The sequence below is a fragment of the Dipodomys spectabilis genome, unplaced genomic scaffold, assembly GCF_019054845.1.
Source record: "Dipodomys spectabilis isolate Male_0828 unplaced genomic scaffold, ASM1905484v1 ptg000015l, whole genome shotgun sequence".
In the NCBI taxonomy this organism is placed as follows: domain Eukaryota; kingdom Metazoa; phylum Chordata; class Mammalia; order Rodentia; family Heteromyidae; genus Dipodomys; species Dipodomys spectabilis.
Genome location: NW_024870692.1, coordinates 11,184,622 through 11,207,969, shown reverse-complemented (window position 1 = coordinate 11,207,969; position 23,348 = coordinate 11,184,622). Strand labels below are relative to the sequence as shown.

The 23,348-nt window shown below is 38.5% G+C and overlaps 1 protein-coding gene across 3 annotated transcripts in view; it reads left to right on the top strand.

The window, feature by feature from the left end:
• Slco5a1 (solute carrier organic anion transporter family member 5A1) overlaps positions 1-23,348 on the top strand; it is a 119,482-nt gene that overhangs the window by 46,726 nt on the left and 49,408 nt on the right. For all 3 annotated transcript variants that reach the window (XM_042666262.1, XM_042666254.1, XM_042666272.1), the window contains exons 2-3: positions 6,490-6,622; positions 12,258-12,475. In XM_042666262.1, coding sequence (XP_042522196.1) covers positions 6,490-6,622; positions 12,258-12,475 — 351 coding nt within the window. The remainder of the gene's footprint in view (positions 1-6,489; positions 6,623-12,257; positions 12,476-23,348) is intronic.

Sequence of the window (23,348 nt, the reverse complement as noted above, 5' to 3'; positions counted from 1 at the left end):
CATACAACATTTAAAAAAAGATTCGAAAATGGGGGTGGTTATAACAAAATGTTTAAAGTTTCAAAGTCAATGGAACTTATAAAAGCAAAAGATAAAAATTTTAACCTACCAATTTGGGGAGAAGAAGGGGAATAACAAAATGCTGAAACAAGGACACAGGATGACCCATTGCAACAATGATGCCCACAAGACAGATACTGGAAATGAACTTTACAACTTCAGGGCTTGGTGGGGAGGGGGGAGGAGTGAGGGAGGTTGGGGAGGGAAGGGATAGTGGGAGAACAACAAAGGAGGGAGTAACAATTCTCCGGGAGAAATGTACTCATTAACTTATTCGTGTAACTGTATCCCCTCTGTACAGCATTTTTACAATAAAATCAAATTTACAAAAATGAAAAAAAATTTTTAACCTACTATGAATAGGGTTAAAATAAGTAAGCAAACTTAATATATGAGAAATAGAAGATAAATTGTTTAAAATTAAAACTTGAAAATCAACTTTTAAAGTTCACATCCCAATGAAAGATGTAAAAATGAAAGAAGGACTGGCCTGTCTCATGTTTCTAGAAACTCATTAAGGCTTCCTGAGTTGAAAATACATTGTACAGAAGTAATAGCATGTCTTAAAAGGCAGAGAGCATTTACCCAAACCAAAATGGTGGCTTGGACTAGGATGTCAACAGTAGAGGTAAAGAGGAGGAGTTGGATGTTGGATATGTTTTGGTGGCAGAATCAACCAATCATCAAGATTTACTGATGTGATAGGTATAAGCCATATGAGACAGACTAGTAGGATGTATATCTTATTATTTATCCAGAAAGTAGTATTCATTGGGGATAAATGTTTAATGCCTTTTACTTACAGGGTTTCATGAAGAAGTCTTGTGGACAAAGAGGAACAGAAGATATGTAGTCTACATGTATTCTTAGGACAGAGAGATGGTCAAGGCTGGATTTGTTTGGGCTTTGCAAAATGGACTGGATGCAGATAGCAGAGAGGCTCAAGGGTAGTAGTGCTATCAGAGAAGAAAGGTGGCTTTGCTTGAGGCCTCTGCTCACTTCCAAATTCAAGGTTAAGATTTTGTGACTTTAATAGTGGAGTGGAATCTGGCGGTCAGTTTGCTCAACCCTTGGACTCCAGGGAGAGCACTTTAGGTCTTTTTCTTTAGTCAGTGGCGAGTGGTTGGGAGTTTTTGACTGGGAGGGTAAATGGTATGAGTTGACTTCAAATATTTGTTCTCCTAAAGCTCTGAAAGAATGCCTTTGTTAAACCAATTACTAAATGCGAGCTCAGTGGCCAGAAATACTCAAATTCTTCCTGGAGGATGATTTTGCTTACTAAATCAAGCTAGGTTGAGTGTGTGTGTGTGTGTGTGTGTGTGTGTGTGTGTGTGTGTGCAATTCTGTTACAATTAAAGTCTTTGCACTATAATGAAAGTAAATATTTCTGATTACATTGTTGAATTTTTTAAAAGCTTTATCTATAGTTTCTAAATTAGCTGAATTCTCTTTGTTAATATTATCAGACAAATTCTCCATCCAGTTGGTGACTGTGTGGTCTTGCAGTTCACAAGCTGTGCTTCCCTGTGCTCTAAGATTTGCACTCAGTGCCCCAGGCATCAACAGTGTGGTGGAAATACCCTCCTCTGTGTGTGTTTGTAAGACAGCATCTCTCATGCCAGAGGAACTATTTTTGGGAAGATGATTCATGTCACATTTTGGCCTCATTACAGTTTGAAGTTGTAAATGGTGCCGACTTGCCTGGAGGGGTAAACATAAATTTTCTCTTCCTATGCATATGGGAATACCTGTCCCTGAAAAAGTACCTTCTATTCTTGAGTTACAGTCTAGCCTATAAACAAAGAGATTAACAAGATGTTTATCAAGGTTCTAATTTTATTTATGGAAAGCATGCTTCCGAAAGAGTGCCAGTTCCTTAAAGCTATGCCTTCACGCTTCATTTCCAAACAGACTGGACCTCACAGAACTTAAGGTCTTATTATTACAAGCAGATGGTTTTGTAAAATAAATGCTTCACTTTTTCTTGTAATGGTGTGAAAATTGACAGCAGGTGTTAAGTGACTATCTTTTTGTCTGTGTTTGTAAGTAGCAGGAGGCACAAGTTTATTTAGGTATGAATGAGGAAGTAAGTTGAAGGCATCCTGATTTTCCAATTTACTTTCTGATTAAGTTTATACTAGTTCAACAATATGGAAAAACCTCCATGTTTATTCAGTGGTTAAAAATGGATGCTTGGAGCTCAAATAGTATAATTTTTGGGGAAAGATTAGATCAAACCTCAACAAGATCAGCACCAGGAAATGAATGCATATAAGAGGTGGAGGTGGGCTAAGGAGAGAGAGTTAGACAAATGAAGGAGGAAAGGGAGGATGAGGTAGTCAAGAATGCATTGCAAATTCATTGCATACACCACAAAACTAAGAAAAAAGTCAGGGAAGGGATGGGTTGAAGAGGTGTTGAAGAGAGTGACACCATCAAGATGCATTGTATTCATAAACTGCTTTGTTAATTTTCACCTCCTTTGTACAATTACTTTTTTTTTTTTGCCAGTCCTGGGGCTTGAACTCAAGGCCTGGGCACTGTCCCTGAACTTCTTTTTTTTTTTTTGCCAGTCATGGTGCCTAAACTCTGGGCCTGGGCACTGTCCCTCAGCTCTTCAGCTCAAGGCTAGCACTCTACCACTTGTGCCACAGCACCACTTCCAGCTTTTTCTGCTTATGTGGTGCTGAAGAATCGAACCCAGGGCCTCATGCATGCAAGGCAAGCACTCTACCACTGAACCACCTTCCCAGCCCCCTGTCCCTGAACTTCTTTTGCTAGTACTCTACCACTTGAGCCACAACACCACTTCTGGCTTTTTCTGTTTATGTGGAACTGAGGAATCAAATCCAGGGCTTCATGCATGCAAGGCAAGCACTGGATCACCAAGCCACATTCCCAGCCTCCTTGTACAACTACTTAAAGATAATAAAACATATTTTTAAAAACATATGATGTCAGAAGAAATGAGAAACTCTTAGCACCTGAGTTTACTGTGCTTCCCACCCAGCAATACCTGAAAGTGTTTATGGATTTGTCCCCAAGTGAGTTCAAATGGTTACCAGAAAAAGATTTGGAGTAGATTAAAAAAAAGATTTAACTAGATTTCTCTAGGCCTCTGAAGAATTCCATCTCTTGGGGAGAATGACATTGATCAGGATATATTTACTTATAAACTGAAGCTTTAAACTGAAACTTCTTTGTACAACTACTTAGAGATAATGAAAAATTCTATCTCTTACCTCAAAATTTTTAAGTTGGCATTTTTAGAATTTTAAATTTCTAGAAGTAAAAATATGAATATGAAAAATTAAGTAAATCTAATCACTTTGTTATTTTCTATGAGCCCATTTTAATGGCAATGTACTGGTTCTTGATCAAATGATAGCTTTTGTGATCCTCGGACAGGGAAATGTGAGCTCACCTGGGTCCTGAGATAAGTGCTTTCAAACAGTTTCCTGGTCCACTTGGATGTCTTGATCCCCTCCATTTAGAAGATTTATTCTTTTTTTTCCTATTTATTCCTATTTATTTCCTATTTATTTCACTCCTCTTCAGTTTAGTATTAGAATGCCTCTATGATGAAAACTTTAAAAGCCTGAAAAAGGAAATTAAAGCAGAACTAAGGAAGTAGAAAAACCTCCCATGCTCCTGGATAGGGAGGATTAACATTGTGAAAATGGCAATACTGCCAAGGGCTATCTACAAATTCAATGTGATACTTATCAATATCCCAACCTCATTCTTCAATGAAATAGAAGAAGCAATCCAAAAATTCATATGGAACAATAAAAGACCCCAAATAGCAAAAATAATCCTTAGCAGAAAGAACAGTGCTGGAGGAATAACAATACCAGACTTCAAAATCTACTACAAAGCCATAGTAATCAAAACAGCTTGGTACTGGCACAAGAACAGACCTGAGGAATAAAAGACCCAGAAATGAACCCACAGACCTATAGCCACCTAATCTTTGATAAGGGAGCCAAAAAAAATAGAATGGAAGAAAGACAGTCTCTTCAGTAAATGGTGCTGGCAAAATTGGTTAAACACCTGTAGAAAACTAAGATTAGATCCTTTAATATCACCCTGCACCAGAATCAACTCCAAATGGATTAAAGATATAGAAATCAAAGCAGACACCCTGAAGACATTACAGGAAGGAATAGGAGAAACTCTAGGGCTCCTTGGCACAGGTTGAAATTTTCTTAATAAAGATCTAGAAACACCACAAATCAAAGAAAGGTTGGACAAATGGGATTGCATGAAACTGCAGAGCTTCTGCATGGGAAAGGACATAGCTAGCAAGATCAATAGAAAGCCCACAGATTGGGAAATGATCTTCACTAGCAGACAAGGGCATAATATCTAAAGTATACTTAGAACTCAAAAAATTAAATCCTCCAAAAACAAATCCTCAAAGAAACAACCACCCCATCAACAAGTGGGCTAAAGACTTAAAGAGAGACTTCTCTGAAGAGGAAATAAGAACAGCCAATAGACACATGAAGAAATGCTCAACTTCTCTGGCCATAAAAGGAATACAAATCAAATCAACGAGATTCCACCTCACCCCAGTTAGAATGGATATAATAAAAAAATCTACTAACAACAGATGCTGGAGGAGATGTGGCCAAAAGGAACCCTACTGAATTGTTTTTGGGAGTGTAAACTTGTCCAGCCACTCTGGAAATCCGTATGGAGGTTCCTCAAAAGACTCCACATAGAGCTCCCCTATGACCCAGCAATCCCACTTGTGGGCATTTACCCAAATGATCACAAACAAAACCATGCTAAAGCTACCAGCACAACTATGTTTATTGCAGCATTATTCACAATAGCTAAGTTATGAAACCAACCCAGACGCCCCTCAGTAGATGAGTGGATCAAGAAAATGTGGTGTATACATACAATGGAATTCTATGTTTCCATCAGAAAGAATGACACTGTCCCATTTGTTAGGAAATGGAAAGACTTGGAAAAAATAATATTAAGTGAAGTAACCCAGTCCGAAAGAAATTAGGTCCCATGGTTTCCCTTATTTGCAATAAATAGTATACATATAGGATAATCTTATCAGATGAGCTGAAAAGCTCAAAAGCCATGTACATAAGACCATATAAGATGATGTTAAGTGAAATGAACCCCAAGATATGGACACAAGAGGTCTGTCTTTATTGTTATTGTTTTAAACTTACCATGTGATTTTATTTTTATTTTTGTTGTTGTTTCCTTTGTATGTTCTTCCCCCTATGGTATATCCCCTGTTGTCACTGTACTTGATTTTGGTACTCTGCATCTTGTATACACATTTGTCTAATCTGGTGAGGGGAAGGGGAATAACAAAACACTGAAACAATGATACAGGATGACCCACTGCAACAAGGATACCCACAGGACAGTATATTGGAAATGAACTTTACAACTTTGGGGGTGGGGTGGGGAGAAGTGTGGGAGGTGGGAGAGGGAAGGGATAGTGGGACAACAACAAGGAAAGGGGTAATGGTCAAAAAGTCATGTTCTCATTGCCTTACTCATGTAACTGTAACCCCTCTGTACAGCATCTTTACAATAAAATAAAATAAAAAAGCTTTCTCCATTGATGATACGAATCTGGAATGCTGATTAGAAAAATACTAGCAATTGGAGGGTACTTGAGCAGCTGTGACAATTCAGCTAAACCAGCCCCAAGGGCAATCTGACTTCGAGTCTCCTTATCTTCCTGCAATGACAGTGGATCCTTCATTTTTTCTTTATCTTCTTTATCTTCCTGAGACTCCCCTTTTCTTCCCTTCCCTTCCTTCCCTTCCCTTCCCTTCCCTTCCCTTCCCTTCACTTCCCTTTGCTTCCTTTTTTTTTTTTTAAAAAATGTTATTTTCTTATTGTCATTATAAAGATGATGTACCGGTGGGTTATAGTTACGTAAGTCAGGAAAAGTATACATTTCCTTTTGGACAATGTCACCCCTTCTCTTACTTTCTTCCAGTTTTTCCCTCCCATCCCTACCCTCAATTTGTGTAGTTCTTTTCCAACGCAGTGTCTAGTGAGTACCACTGCTGCATTTGTTCACCCTGTGTCCCTTCGTTTCTGTTGTGTCCCTTCATTTCAGTGACTTCCTCATTAACTAGCCTGGGTGTCTACTTTCCAAAATTTGCCTTGAGGTGGTTCCAGGATAAAGCTTGAACACTTATATTTAAAAATAAAACCAAAAGAAATCCAAAAGCTCTCTGGGTAATGCTCCAAGAGCACAACAGGTAACAGTGGGGAAAAAAGTCAAGTGTTTGAAGCCCCAACGTCAACATAAGCACTTCAGAAATCATTGCCTGGGCTGAAGCATGGCATGCTTGCAGGAGGCCTGTGAAATTAAATAATGATTTGCACTTGTATGAAATATTGCTGCATTTCACACTTCCCCTTCTGTCTTTTCAGCCATCATGTATGTCATGGGAGCACTTGGCCCTGCAGTTGGATATTTATTAGGTGGACTTCTTATTGGTTTTTATGTTGATCCCAGAAATCCTGTTCACCTTGACCAGAATGACCCTCGTTTTATTGGAAACTGGTAAGATTATGTGCTAAGTTTTGGATTTTACTTCTTACTAATGGTAGTTACCCTTTTATTTAATTTTTTTTTTCATTTAGAGATGTAAAGTAGCTAAAACTTACCTGAGAGTGGGCAGTATGTAGAAGAATAACTCTACCATCTTAGAACCTATGGATATGTTGCCTTCTATAGTAAAATAGAGTTTACAGATGTAATCAAGTTAAGGATCTTAATGTGGGAATCAGCTAAGATTATTAACCAAAGGAAAGAAGTAGACAGGATGGCCAGAATTAGACAATGAGATATGTTGATTGAAGCAGGATTTGGAGTGATTTGCTTAGAAGATAGAGGAAGTGTCTGTGTGTGAAAATATGCAGGTGAACTCTAGAAGTGAGAAAGGTAAGAAAACAGGTTCTCCCCTAGCTAGAATATTCAGAAGCAATCCATCCCTGGCCATTCCATTGTTATTTGAGCCACTAAAGTGCATGGTTGTTATAGCAGCAACAGGAAACCAATACAGAGATAAAATACTGGTAGTAGTATCTTAATCCACATTCTCCAGGACTGGGCTATGTCCTTCATAGCAGTGTGCAAGAAGGCGGCTGCTGTGGTCAGGATGGGATTTTCCTGGTTAATCCTATTTTTTATTTCCTTTTCATTGCCTTAAAAATGATTGTTCTCATTATTATACTTGTATTTCTGTTTTACAATCTTCTCCCATGGTCCAGAACTCTAGCCCTACTTCTGCATTGCCACTCTCTTAGCAAATTTTTTCTCTGTTATTATTGTTTCTCCACATGTGATTTAGCTGTTTTCTCACTTTCTGAACCTTAATTATCTGCCAAATAAGTAATGTTTAGGATTCAGGAAGAGAACTTCAACTGTGGATATTATTCTCATATGAATAACAAAAGATGTGTGGGAAATCTGCATAGTCCTCAAGTATAGATTATTTCTTCATAATCACAAAAGCATGAGCTGAAAATATTAGTGTCCTAAGTTCACTTGACATTCATTTTTGGGGAAAAGATAATACTGCATATTATGGATTACAAATATCAAACAATTACTTTCTAAAGGGTTGCTTAGATAAAAAAGAGTTGCTTAGAATGCTTTTCCCGTTTTCTTCATTTTATTGTAGAAAAAAGACCACACAACCATAAGATTGGTAGGAAAATGGTTAGTTCAGGTTTCTAAGAAGTTAGTAAATATGAATTAGGCTATGCAACACCTTTCATTCTTGTAAGTACTCCTCATTGAAACTGGAAGCATTAAGGTACAGATGAGTTTGGCTTGGTAAGATTTTTTAATCATATGAAAAAGAGTTATCCTGTCAGTGATGGGGAATGAACACAGGAGTTTTAAGTTCTTGACAGTGACATTTTAGCTGTTTTCTTTACAATTCTGAAATAAACCAGAGTAGGGATAGTTTTTTATGATTAAAAAAATTAGATGAACTGGGAGAGAAAGAGAGGAAAGGGATAACGTTCTTCAAAAAGAAATGTTCTCTTTACCTGACTTATGTAACTGTAATCACTTTGTACATCAGACCTTTGTAATAACAATAAAAAAGAAAATTAGATTATTAACATATACTTATGGATATCTAATGTATCTGTGTCCTAGTTAAATGTCCCAAGGATATGGTGGTGATAAGGGAACAATGGGAATGAAAGTAAGATGAGGAGAAATAACTGAAGGCCTGGCAGGGGAGTAGGAGCTTTAGTTCTATGAGTGCTTTGTGCTGACAAAACTTTTCTAGTAGACAGAGAACAATCCAACTGGTATCTCAGTGGAACTATTTGGAGTGTAGACCCTAAAGCTGTATGTTCCCATTTCGCACCTAAATAGCATTGAATAGCTTTGGAAAAATGACTTCCATGTGCCTTCATTGTTTTGTAATATATATGAGGTAGTTATAATACCTTCTTGATTGAATTATAGTAAGGAATACTGAGTTCATTTGTGGAGAGCTCTAAGTGGTTCCTGCATCTGCTCTTCAGGTGCTAAATCTACAGTCCTTTGAATTCAAACAATATATCCATTTTTTTTTATAGCTCACTATTAGTTCTTTGTGTGTGTGTGTGTGTGTTTTCCTGTTGGTCATGGGGCTTTAACTCAGGGCCTGGGTGCTGTGCCTGAGCTCTTTAGTTCAAGGCTAATGCTCTGCCACTTAGAGCCACAGCTCCACTTCCAGTTTTCTAGTGGTTAATTGGAGATAAGAGCCTCATGGGACTTTCCTGCCTTGGCTGGCTTTGAACACTCCTCAGATCTCAGCCTTCTGATTAGTTAGGATTACAGGCATAAGCCATCAGCTCCCCGCTCAATATTAGTTCTATAAATGATAAAGAGCTATATAATATCTATTTAAAATGAGTTTGAAGCAAAGGAAGGGGTGACAGTGTCTAGGTTCTCATTACCTGATTTGTGAAATGGTAACCCTTCTGTATAGGAACTCAATAGTAAAAATAAAATTACATTAGAAATGAATTTGAATTTGGATTATTCAAGAGTCCTGTTTGTAAAAGCACCTTGAATAAAGGCATGGTTATTTGATACAATGCATTAAATAGATGCTGAAAGAGGGAGGGAAGAAAGAAAAGGAGGAAAGAGGAAAGAAGGAAGGAGAGAGGAAGAAAGGAACAATGTTAGTGTTTACTAGGTGCTTACTATGTATTGTTCATTATAATGAGAGCATTATAAACATTTATTTAAGCATTGTAGAGCCACCTGTAGTCACTACTATTATCCCCATTTTACAGGTAAGGGAACTAATGCTCAGGGAGTTGAATTATTTGCCCAAAGCCTTTGTGTTAGAGAGTGCTAGGTTAAGAAATAGACTCCAGGGCAGAACTCTTTGCTACTGTCAGCAATGATTGCCCTTCATGAGTGTCCTGAATGACTCACAAAATGAATTTTGCTACTCTGGCCTTTCAATTTTAGCCATTGTCATCATACAACATATTTTCCTGTCCCACTCAGCTTTTACCATTGTCCTCTTCAGTTATATTCTCAGTATCCATCATGATCACATTTACTATCTATGTTTTAAACACTATAGTATTGATAAATGTGGGCTTGCTTTGCTCTTGTTTTGAAATGACTAAACTTTTATGGTATTGTTATTTGTGTGCTATAATTTGTCCCCTTCTTCTGGGATGTGCTCTCACTTTGGTCTAATAAGACCATATGGTTAAGATTTGCATAAAATTTTAGATCACTGGCTGTGGGGAGGCGGAAGAATAAGGCTGAGGGCAGATCACTCAAAAGCAATTAATCAAAGCTAATTACCATGAATTAATTACTGATTTCATAGCAGGCATTTCATTAGGTTCATTCTATATATCATGTTTAAATTAATTAACTCAATTTTAATTAATTCTAGACTTCACTAATGACTTCTCACCCTTTTTTTGAGGTGGGAAAAGTCACAGTGGAAAGGCATGATAATTTCCCCCATGATCTTGTCATTAGTAAGTGATAAGGATGGGATACAAGCCAGGGCGTGTGTGAAACCACAGCTCATGCAATAGCCCCTCCATTCCATGGCCCACCATCTCTTGGAGAGAGGATGTTGGATTTTAGGAAACTATTATAGGATGAATGGAGAGATTTTCCAGAATGGTAAATGGAAATGGGTGGTACACTGATTGGCCAGAGCCTGGAAGCAGCCAAGTACTAAGGAATCTAGACAGATAATGACATAGCTATGTTCCCAGCAAACAGATGACCCCTCCCCCTGTTTTTAAAACATCCTATCTCTTTCACTTTATTCATCAATGTTTTCGAGTTATCTAGCCTGTACCAGGCACTAGGTTGGTAATAATGTTCTGAATAAATGGAATCGCTAGAAGTTTGTCCTTAGCAATCATCCCAAAGTAAAGCTCTTTTGTTATTATCTTAAACTTTTCATTTGGTATACTTTTTTTTTTTTTTTTTTGGGTCTGGTCGTGGGGCCTGAACTCTGGGCCTGGGCACTGTCCCTCAGCTCTTCAGCTCAAGGCTAGCGCTCTACCACTTGAGCCACAGTGCCACTTCCGGCTTTTTTCTTTTTGCTTATGTGGTGCTGAGGAGTCGAACCCAGGGCCTCAGGCATGTGAGGTAAGCGCTCTACCACTGAGCCACCTTCCCAGCCCTCATTTGGTATACTTTTATCTCATTGACAGTACCACAGTGGATTATTACTGAATGGTTCTAGGAATCTTTTTTTTTTCCCCCAACTAAACTGTGACCTTCGTCACCCTATGACAATATTTAATAGAAAGATATTTAAAATGAGTTTTCATTTTGTAGTTGATTTATGTTCTTCCTGGGCTGAATTCATCATTCCTGGGCTTCCCACAAACTGGATATTACTAATAGGGACAGGTTGATACAGAGGCCAGAGCTGGAGTTTTATTAACTTGGAATCCTTAAAGGCAGAGTTGGAGTTGAGGAATCTTTGGAAGTTGCCACACTTTTAGATAGGCTCCTAGACCTCTGCTTACTCAGGAATGGCAAAGGATCTAAGAAATCGCCTTATGTGGAATCGTGTAGGTATGAAGCTCCAGGCCGTAACACATGGTCCAAGTAGAATTTAGGTTCTAGTCTCGGTGAGCTCTCTGAGTTTACACAGCTCAGGCTCTACACTCAATGTTGGGAGTCTACATAGCTCAGAAGCTAGGAAGTTTTCTGACACATTGATTTCCCCTCTTTGGGCTTTTATAGCATTCATAATCTATACCATACTCTAATACATAATTGTATTCTTGCATTTCTTGGAGAATGTTTCTTGTATTTTAGCTTGGTTGTACCTATGTGACCAGTTCTTGAAAGGAAGAACAATTGTAAATGTTTTGGTAGCTCTCATACATAGTTAAATATTGTGAAGACCAACTAGGAAGGGCTAAATATTCAAAAAATATTTGAATACCAGCGGTAATGAAATTTCTTTCACTTTCTCTCTTCCCTTTCCCCCTTTGCTCCTTTCTCTCTCCCTTCCTTTCTCTTTGTTTTCTTTTCTCCCCTTCCACACTAGTTTTTACATTGCTGGGGGTCCAACTCAGGGCCTTGTGCATGCTAAGCAAGTACTCTACCACTGAGCTATATCCCTGTCATCCCACCAATTAAGTTTAAAATAAATTTGACCTGGGATGGAGTATAACTTAGTGTCAGTGTACTAGCTTTGCATATACAATTCCCTGGTTCAATTGCTACCACCAAGACAAACAAACAAAATATATATAACATTAAATATTAATACTTCTAAGAGAAATGTCTATATTGATTCACACAGCATGCTATCAAGTGTTCATTATTTTTCTTTTAAGCTTCTTATAAAATCCACATTATAAGATAGCCAACTGATGTTAGCAGAACTGACAGGTAGCTACAGAAAAATGCTTGAGTGGAATTCTAATCTGGCTGCTGATTATATTATCTGTGATTATAGTAGTATAATTGCTGAGTGGATTTCCTAATCATACCACAGAAAGGGAAAAATACCTTTATTTTCTCAGTTTGGCCAATTTTTTCTTTTCTTTGTTGCTTTACAGTTGATGAAGGTAAAAAGATTTCTTTGGAGATTTTATTACCGCAAGCTTCTACTTTGCTAATTTGTTCTCAGTCAGCAAACAAAAGCTGTAAATGCTATTCACATTTCCCAATTTTTTAGGTGGAGTGGATTCCTCCTTTGTGCCTTTGCAATGTTTCTTGTGATATTCCCAATGTTTACTTTTCCAAAAAAGCTTCCACCTCGACACAAGAAAAAGAAGAAAAAAAAATTTTCCGTTGACGTTGTTAGTGATGATGATGTTATGAAGGAGAAATCAAATGCAAATGAACAAGTGGACAAAAAAGTTTCTTCTATGGGATTTGGAAAGAATGTCAGAGGTAAAGTATACATCTTGAATAAATACATGCATGGTACTTTTGATTGGTGCTCCTCAAAGTGTGATGAAGGAGGCTCAGTGGTAGAGTAATTGCACAGCATCCTTAAGGCTCCGGGTCCCAGTCTCCAGCACTCCAGAGGAGAAGGTGTGGTTCTAAGCCTGTGCTCTTCACAAGAATCTTTTAGCAGACTAGATAAACATTGAGGTTGAGAGTGAAACTTGACAAGTCAGTGTGTATGTTGAATCTATTAATAATAATGAAAATCCGTTGAATCTAACCATAATGAAAAATAGGCTTATATTTTGTATGTCTTAAAAATAAATTTTCTAAGCTGGGCACTAGCCTGTAATCCTAGCTACTCAGGAGGCTGAGAGCTGAGGATTGCAGTTAAAAGCAAGCCTAGGCTCCAATTAACCACCAGAAAACCAGAAGTGTCGCTGTGGCTCAAAGTGGTAAAGCATTAGCCTTGAGCAAAGGAGCTCAGGGACAGTGCCCAGGCCCTAAATTCAAGCTCCACGACAAACAAAAATTAAATAAAAATAAATAAATACATTTTCTAAAACTTCACTTTCTATTTTGCCAAACTATTAGTCAATGATAGGTTGGTAATAGAAAAAGCAAAGGTCCTTTCCCTAGATAGTTTGTGAAGCAGTGATTTGGAGCATAAAGATATAGATATTTAAACGTGTCATTTCTGGCAGTCAGTGATACCTGATTTGTGTGTGTGTATGTGTGTGTGTGTGTGTATGTGTGTGTGTGTGTGTATGTGTGTGTGTGTGCACGTGTGCACGCGTGCGTGCGTGCACGTGTGTGTGCTAGTCCTAGTACTTGAACTCAGGGTCTAGGTACTTTACCTGAGCTTTTGTGCTCAAGGATGGTACTCTACCACTTGAGCCACAGCTCCACTTCAGATCTTTAGTGGTTGATTGGAAAGTCTCACTTGGGCTGACTTGAAACCAGGATCTTCAGATCTCAGCCTCCTTAGTGGCTAGGATTACAGGTATAAGCCACTGATTCCCAGTTCAGAATTGATTTTTACATAAATTATAAAGCATATATTAGTCAAGATAAATATTCAGAATTGATTTTTGCATAAATAATAAGGCATATATTAATCAAGATAGATATTCAGAATTGATTTTTGCATAAATTATAAAGCATGTATTAGTCAAGATATTCAGAATTGATTTTTACATAAATTATAAGGCATGTATTAGTCAAGATAGATATTCAGAATTGATTTTTACATAAATTATAAGGCATGTATTAGTCAAGGTAGATAAGCTTTATCCAGGCATAGTATCATCTATTTCTTTTTTTTCTTTTTTTCTTTTTTTATTATTAACAATAAGACTGAAGAAAAAACTTTACATTACTAATTTATTTCAGGTTTGTCCCTATAGACTAAAAAGAACCATAATTAGATTGGACTATTCAATGAGAATTAGAATTCTAACTATTTCTAAGTCTTTCCAAATCATTTCAATAAGTTTTTAAAAGGCTATACTCATTGAAAGCAAGGCGAGTGACATTTTACTGAAAGTGCTTCTTGCCGCTTAAATTTTGTCCTTTCCTTCCAAGTACTTTGTATCTGGGGATACCAGAATCTTTTCTAATAAAGTAAAGGCCTCTCCAGATGCTGGTGTGGCCCAAGCCTCTGCAGTGTGGATCAGCGATCATTTTTCATAGCTGTATTGTAGACCCTTATGTCTGTTGTCACAGACATGTCTTTTTAACTGGCATAGTTGAAGCAAAGTTGATGTTAAGGAACTTAAAACATACATCTTAATTTATTGAGAGTACAAAGTAAAGTCAAAGAGAGAGCTACAACTTTGGGTAAAATTAAATTATGTATTTTGTAGCTTAGGAGTAGATGCCTTCACTATGAAATATATGAATTGGGTAGTCAGAAAATGGGAGAGATGTGGGGCACTGGTGGCTCACGCCTGTAATCCCAGCTACTCAGGAGGCTGAGATCTGAGGATTGCGGTTTAAAGCCAGCCCAGGCAGGAAATTCTGTGAGACTCTTACCTCCAATTAACCACCAGAAAACCAGAAGTGGTGCTTTGGCTCAAGTGGTAGGGCACTAGCCTTAAGCTGAAGAGCTGAGGGCCAGCTCCTAGGCCTAGAGTTCAAGCCCCATGACTTACAAAGAGAGAGAGAGAGAGAGAGAGAGAGAGAGAGAGAGAGAGAGAGAGAGAGAATACATATCAAATATTAAAAGTCTAGACAACTGTTGACAGAACTGTTTTTGTATCTTTTGTATATTACCTTCTCCCTTCCTGACACTTTTGAAACGCCCAAATAAATTACTTGACCTTGAATCCTTGTCTCAGATTCTGATTCTGGGGGAACCCACATTTAGACATGCAATTCAAAAATAGTCAAAAACTGCCACAGAATTTAGAAATTAATTTTGGAAGTTTAATCTATACACTATGTTTTCAATCTATACACCTTGTAACTTCTGGGAACTATTCAATCTTTTTAATGCTGGATTTGATAGTACAAGATATTTTCTTTAGGGAGGGGAAATTATTTTAAGATATGGTCTTGTTATGAAGTCTAAGCTGGCCTTAAACTGGTGGACTTCCTGCCTCTGTCTCCTGTCTGGTGGGATTTACAGGCATGCTTCACCACCTCCGGCAGGATATTTTCTTTAAAAGGAAAGAATAGGAAGAGTCATTGAACAGTGATGGGTAGCTGGTTTACAGTATCAGTTCCTACTTGATTTTGTTAGTATTTCTTATAAATTATCCTGTCCCCTTGATATGATGTCTGATCACCTTCTTGTGGTTAAAACTCCAGTTGGGACAACATAGCTGATTTGTTTTATTACTTTCACATGTACTGAATTTCTTTCTCTGTTTCTTTTTTTTCTTTCCTTCCTTCCTTCCTTCTTTTCTTCCTTCCTTTCTTCCTTTCTTTCTTTCTTTTGGCTTGAACTCAGGGCTGGGCACTGTTCCTGAGTTTCTTTTGCTCAAGGCTAGCCCTCTACCACTTGGACCACAGTGCCACTTCCAGCTTTTTCTATTTATGTGGTACTGAGGAATCAAACCCAGGGCTTCATGCATGTTAGGAAAGCACTCTACCACTAAACCACATTCCCAGCTCCTGAATTCTTTTTAAATAATTTTTTATTGTGGTTAAGTGATTGCATAAATTTCACAAATTTCACAGTATTGTGAGATAGTGATACTTAGTTAAAGTCACAAACACATTCTAACCTTCCTGAGGCAAATTGTCATTAACATGGTCTATAAAGTTTGTGAATTCTATGAGCTTTGACAACACAACTATTTCTTCCACATGGGGTGATATGTACATTTCTTTCCTTTTGCTTAATGTTAGCTGTTCCCTTTTTTCCTCTCATTCCCTCCCTCCCATCATTGTCCTTGAGTTGCTTAGTTTTTATCAATGTCCAGTGCAGCTGAGGCCCAGTCCCTGAATTCTTTTTTTTTTTTTTTTTTTGTCGGTCATGGGCTTGAACTCTGGGCTGGGCGCTGTCCCTGAGCTCTTCAGCTCAAGGCGAGTGCTCTACCACTTGAGCCACAGCGCCACTTCCCCCCTGAATTCTTAAGTGGATCAAAAGTGGAACTTTTTATTGTTAAAGAGAAATGTTATTTTTAATGTGATTGCATTAAAAACCTTCCTCCAAAAGTATCCCAAATACTACTAATGATATTGGGATGTTTTTTTGGGGTATTTGAAATTGATTCATATTTATTCTACACATTGGTTTAGAGTATTCAGTATCTACCTTCTAGAAGGAAGTGAGGAACTAATTTTTTTTAAAGGACAGATGAAATCCCTGGGTATTATTCTGCCACTGATAGGATTTATTTTATGATGCTAAGATTTCTAAGCTCTTTCTGATTTCACCCTGAGTTAAATCTGAGTTTGGGTGCCAGAGTCTCTTTTTTCCTTCTGGTTTTTGGAGTAGGTCTTCTTATTATTTTATCTTTTGTTCTTGTTCTGTTTTGAGATAGGACTTGCTCTGTTGCTCAAGATGGTTTACAGCCCTGGGACCTAAGGAATCCTGCTTCAGCTTCCAAGTAGCTGACACTATAGGTGTGGATCACTGTACCTGGCTAGAATTCTTTTGCTGAGAATGCTGTGAGAAGTTTCTCTGAACTTTCTACTGTTTAATACTGCATTTAATGACAGACACTTGGAAGATCTGACTCAGTGTTTCCAGATTCTTCTTATAAATTATTCAGGGACAAGGCTGTTTTAAAACACCACAAAGAGTAAAGTCAAATTCTCAGTGTATCTGCATTACCTTTCCATAAAGAGGATTAACATCGATTCCATAAAAATCTTAAAAATAAAAACAAACACTTAAAATATTTAAATGGATCGATTTTCCTATGGTTTGAGGTCCAGTATTTTAAAGCTTTTTGATTGTATGTGTGTGTGTGTGTGTGTGTGTGTGTGTGTGTGTGTGTGTGTGTGCTGGTCCTAGGTCTTGAACTTAAGGGCTGGGTACTGTCCCTGAGCTTTTGATTTAGGGCTAGTGCTATACCACTTGAACCATAGCTCTACTTCTGGGTACTTTTAGTGGCTAATTGAAGATAAGAGTCTCATGGATTTCCTGTATAGGCTGACTTTGAACCATGATCCTCAGGTCTCAGCCTCTTGAGTTCCTAGTATTACAGGCATGAGCCATTGACCCATGACTTTATTCTAATTTTTATTATTACTGTTTTTGAAACATGGTCTGGCTATGTAGCCCGGGCTGGCCTCCCACCTCCATTTCCCAGGAGCTGGAATTACAAGTATGTTCTGCTATAACTGATTTTTGCCTCACAAATTTAATCAGACATTTTTCTATACAGCAAACTTTTGGTGGATATTAATTATTAAAATGTCTTTATCTTTTAATCTTTTATCATTATTAATCTAGCAGAAAGCATGTGCTCTTTTTCTGCTAGACTTGTATGTTGAGTGAAATATATTTATAATCTTCACTAAAGAGCCTAATTACTTTGAAGTGATCAATTGAGTTTAAAGAAATCGCTGAATGTTTCAAGTTTGTATTTTTTTTCATCAAAAGATAATGGTAGCACCACTAAATTTGGAAGGTTATTTATTCTTGTAAAAGTTTCCATATTCTAGGCTAAGGCGAAATGAATGAGCCATGGTTTTCCCTCAGAGCTTAAAAACTTTACTCAGGGACACAAGGTCAGACAGAAACCTATTAAGGACATAGAAAGAGGGCTGACCCAGGGGTGTGGAGGCCCAGGGGCAGGTGAGAAGGCATTTGGTTGAGGAATCAGGCGGGGTTACATGGAGCAGGGAACTTGAGGTGAATCTTGTAGAGATGGAACGGCAGGAGCATTCCAGGCAAATCAAAGGACATGGGTAGGCCTAAAATAGTTTATTGTGCTGGCATGTTGAATATGTCCCTCAGAGCAGAGGAAAGGTTAACTAGGCAAGATGGAGCCATGCTGTAGAGATCCTGTGGCTTGGCCTTCCACTGAATTCCTTCTTTATGTGGAGAGAATTGAGCAGGGGTTTGGCAACACTCAGAGAGGTAGACAAGGGGGAATGTGTGGCTTAGTGGGGGCTGGGAGAAAGCATGGGAGATAGCTCTGGACAGCTTTCTGTGAGGGGTTGAGCAGAAGACAAGGAAGGGACAGCAGCCTACTGTACTGCTCCTACCCCATCTCCTTACTGCTGACTCAGTATTTGGAACAGCCTGACAACATTCCTCTTCTAGAAGCTTCCATGGCCTCCCGTCTCACCTACAGGAAGTTCCCTCCCCAGCATTTCTCTCCCAACATCATCATCTTCTTTCATCTAGTTTTTTTTTGTTGTTCTTTGTTGTTGTTTAAAATTCTGCTTCAACCACATTGACCTCAACTATGCTAGAACATGCTCACCTCAGGGCCTTAGCACTTGCTGTCCCTGTGCGGTGGATGGTCTCCCCAAAGGCCCTATACTTTCTTTAGTCTTTCATTCAAATGGAATTTCTTAATCAAGTCTACCTTAGCCACCTTCTTTAAAAGTCACAAAACAAAACACAAGACAAATTAATACCAGAAAAAAAAAATAGAAAAAAGAAGGAAAAAGAAGGAAAAGAAACCCCTTCAATGTTCCATCTAACACTTTTTAAAAAAACCTGTCTCTCTCTCTCTCTCTCTTTTTTTTCTCCAGTATCCACCACTAACCTGCAGTATACAGTTGTCCTTTAGTATCTGTAGGGAACTGGCTTCAGTCAATTACAAGAATCCAGAGATACTGGGCTGGGAAGGTGGCTCAGTGGTAGAGCGCTTGCCTTGCATGTATGAGGCCCTGGGTTCGATTTCCCAGCACCACATAAGCAAAAAGAAAAAAAAAGCCGGAAGTGGCGCTGTGGCTCAAGTGGTAGAGCACTAGCCTTGAGCTCAAAGCTGAGGGACAGAGTCCAGGCCCAGAGTTCAGGCCCCACAACCGGGACCCCCCCCCCAAAAATAAATAAAAGTTAAAAAAAAGTAATCCAGAGATACCAAAGTTCTTTATATAAAAATGGCATAGTCGCCTGCTTAGTAACCAAAAGGCCCTGAGTTCAAACCCTAAAACAAACAAGCAAACAAAATGCCCCACACTATAGTCATAGTATTGCACAAACCTATGTACATTCTCCAGAATACCATAAGTTATCTCTAGATTATTGATCATCCTTCATCATGCTGTGTGAATAGAGTTGTATAGACAACGTCTGTACATGTATAGAACAAATATGGTATATTTCTTAGGGTACTGAGGTTTGAATTCAGGCCCTGTGCTTGATCGGCAAGCACCTTTTATTATACTTAATGTTTTTTATTAAGTAGTTGTACAAAGAGGCTTACTCTATAAGTTAGGCTATGTGTACAATGCATCTTGAACGTCATTCTTAGTTGGTTTTTGGGATAACTTTTGTCTGAAATGGCCTAAACTGAGGTCCTCTTATTTACAATCACTTCCTAATAGCTGGGATTACAAGCATATAGCACCATGACAGCCTTTTAATCCCATTGTTTTGGATCTGCAGATATAGAACTTGAGGATAATGGTGGGCTGGCTATTTTACTGACTTATTTACCATCTACTCACTGAGAAAGGAAGCACCAGAAAGGCACCCTCCTCAATTACATTTCTGGCTGAGTTTACACTACATAGTGGGTCTCAGGGCTGCTATGTGCATCACGGGGAGAAAGGTACCAAAGATGGCCTAAGGATTCCAACTCCAGATAGTAGGGATGGGAGCTAGTACAGAGAGGAGAGGCAGGAGTAAATTTTGAATTAGAGTCCCCCAAGAAATTTCAGAATAGGTTTCAAAAGAAGCATAAAAATTGGGGGCCATATTAGGACCATGTTTTCACCTAGAAAGTAGGACCCTCCAAAAGCTATGAGCTGGGGTTACATTATATTAACTCTCTTGCATAATGAACACTTTTGCTGAATTGCACTGGATGACCATGTTTGCAGCCTTTCTTGAAGGTCACTTCAGTCCCCAGAGTTGCCCAAAGGTCACTGCTAAGTGGGCTTTTTTGCTGCTCCTAGGGCTGAACTCTGGGCCTGGACACTATCCTTAAACTTCTTTTGCTCAAGGTAAGCACTCTGCCATTTGAGACACAGCGCCACTTCCAGTTTTCTGGTGCTTTATTGGATATAAGAGTCTCACAGACTTTCCTACCTGGGCTGGCTTCTAACTGCCTTCCTCACATCTCAGCCTCTTGAGATTACAGGATTACAGGTGTGAACCACAGGTATCCAGCTTGAGTAGGCTTTCTATAACTTCCCAATTTTTTTAGACCAGTGATACTCAACTTTAGTGTATATCAGCATCACTAAGACTCATCCTAACACCCAGATTGCTGAGCCCAGTTCAAAGTATTTAATTTAGAGGATCTGAACTGGGACTTGAGAATTAACAGGTTTTTGTGATATTGAGGTTTGAACTCAGAAACTTGAGCTCTACACTACTACTCAACCCCTTTTGTTTTAGTTATTTTTTGAATTTTGTCTTTTTTTTATGTTATTTATTGTGAGACTACTGTATAGAGGAGGGATTACAGTTACTTGAGCAAAGTAATGAGTACATTTCTTATCAAGCACTGTTGTCTCCTCCTTTGTTTTTCCCCTACCATCCCTTCCCTCCCATCTCCACAACTACATCCACTCCCCTCCCCCCCTCCCAATTTGATCTTTAATTTAGGCCTGGGCCACCATGAATTGTGAACCTTCTTTTTAGATAGCCCAACTATTGGTTGAGAAAGAGTGTGTGTGGGGGGGTCTCACAAAGTTTTTGCCTGGGCTGTGAAATGTAATCCTCCTGATTGCCTGCATAGCTGTGATTATAGGCAACACTAACTGTACCCAGCTGAGAATTTGCATTTCAAACAAGCTACCAGATGATGTTGGTTTCAGAGGCCATACTCTTGAGAATCATTGCTCTAGAATATAATAAAGAGAAAGTTTGTTATCCATGAAGAAATTAGAACATTTCTGTGGTTCTGATACTGAATTTAGAGAACTTTTTGTTTTGGTGGCCAAGAAACTAAGTCAGAATTGAAGCTCAGGAAAATTATTGTGGCCATATTCAATTTCTTTTGCTGATTCTCATATTCTGCTCTATTCGTGTTTTCTCCTTTTCTATTTTTTTTTTGTTTTGTTTTCTGCTCTACCTTTCTTTCTTTGCGTGTTCATTTACTTGTGGTAGGTCAAACCTTTACATTTGGACATACAGTTTATGAGCTAAAAGGTAAGATGACAATATGGGCAAGGGATTCCTAAAGAAGGAAGTTCTTTCTTTGTACTCAGTGCAAAATAGCAATAGGATTAGTCATAAAAATAATAGAAAGATGTATGAAAATTCGTACCAGTGCTGGGTTTAAATGTACAAGAGTGTACTTGGGGCAAGCTCCATTGATGACACATTTTGGGGCCTGATGCCTCTGATCTCGCCCTTTTGTATATAGGTGAGTGGTGCAGGGACAGGCTCCTGGCAAGGCAACTGGAGGTCTTGGAATACTTTTGGGGACTTGGGAGTTGAAGAATCCATGCATCATTAGTATTGAAGAAAACAGGTAGAAGATAGGGACAGTCTGGGCCATATTGAATTTGACAGTGAAGATAGTTGAGCTTTTTCAGGAGAATGAGACTAAAGATTGCTTGTTGTTCCTGGGTAACAAGTGTAGAAAAGTTGTTTCTGTTCAGTGCCCCAGAACATACCAAGGATGGTGCAAGACTTCCTGGCCATACAAGAAGTTATTAAAGTTTTAACAGTTCCATGAACAAGTCTCCACAAGCATTTTGATATAATAGAGGACTTTAGGGTCCACAAATGAAAAGAACTAGAAGATGTGCAGTTAAGGGATCAATACTTTTAGTACTTAGAAGAGTCAAGGAATTTCATAGAGAGATGTTAAGGAAGGGCAATGATAGTACTCAGGTGATTTTAATCAATAGAGAGGACTGACTGATAGCATGCTGACCTCATGGCAGCTGGGAATAAAGGTGGGGGTGAGACCTAACTTCCTTTCACTAGGTCTTCTTTTATGTGTGTATGTATGTTGGTCCTGGAGCTTGAACTCAGAGCCTAGACACTACGCCTCTATCTACCACTTGAGTCACAGCTTTACTTCTGCCTTTAGTTTTGGCAGTCAGTTGGAGATATGAGCCTCATGAACTTTTCCGGCTGGGCTGGCTTTGAACCTTGATCCTCAGATCTCAGCCTCCTGAGTAGTTAGGATTACAGGTGTGAGCCACCTGTGCCTGGCAGGTCCTACTTCTTAAAGCTTTGTACCACCTTCCAATAACACCTCAGCCTGGTGATCAAGCCTTTAATACACAGATCTTCAGGGGACCCTTCAATTCCAAACTATAGCACTAAATTATCATTAATATGATCAGTTTAATTATTAAGATAGTTGGCTGGGCATATATATCTCTGAAGAAAATTTTACAAATTTTGCTCTCTCTCTTTCTGAGCAACTCCCCCAGGATGAAGAACTCTGGAGATATATAGTATATGTGTAGATATCTATCTATCTATCTATCTATCTGAAAAGTTACAGTTATTATTCTCAAAGGAAGCTAGAGAGGAAAAGAGACAACAGAAAAACAGTATAATATGTCAAGGCTTAGAATGTTGGCATGTAGATTCCAAAGAGAGTGAGGAGGAAAAGGGGTGAGGGATGATTCAGTCTGGCAGGCACTCAGACCTCTCTCCACAATGGGACACATTTTTCCAAAGGAGCAAGTTTGCTTATTGGCCAAAATAATAGGAGAGAACAATACCAGATCCCTTCTATGATGCTGCCATCTATAAGGCTTCGGAGATGTGGTAGTGTGTCAGCCTTCGATGGGGCTGATTTGGTTTCTTACAGCTTCCGTAAGAGTCCACTCACACCACTCATCTCAGACTTTCTGAAACTTTGAAGAGTTGCAAGGTCATTGGGAGGATCCATTTTCAAATTCATCACAGCATAGCTCTGTTGTGATTAGATATAACCTGGTCCAGGTGCACAGGATGATGGAACTTCCTCCCAAAAAGAAGAGCAAATCTTTCTCAATGCTACTAACACTTCTCAACCAGTGGTTGCTCAGTTCTGTTCATTTGATAGTATCTTGAGTGAAGGTGCTTTGTATTGAATTTCATTCTTAATTACTACCATTTAAGACATTTCCTGCTTTTAGTCTTAGCTTGCTCTTAACACTGAATTTGTTAAGATTTCTTAGCTTATATGACCAAGAAATGATCACTTATCATTATTTCATCATTTCTCTTTCGTCGTGATTTTAATGGCATCTTTGATTTTTATAATGATACAGTTATCTAAAATATTAAAATTATCTAAAATATATACTGCAACATAAAAATTAGGAAGGGTGGGAGAAGACA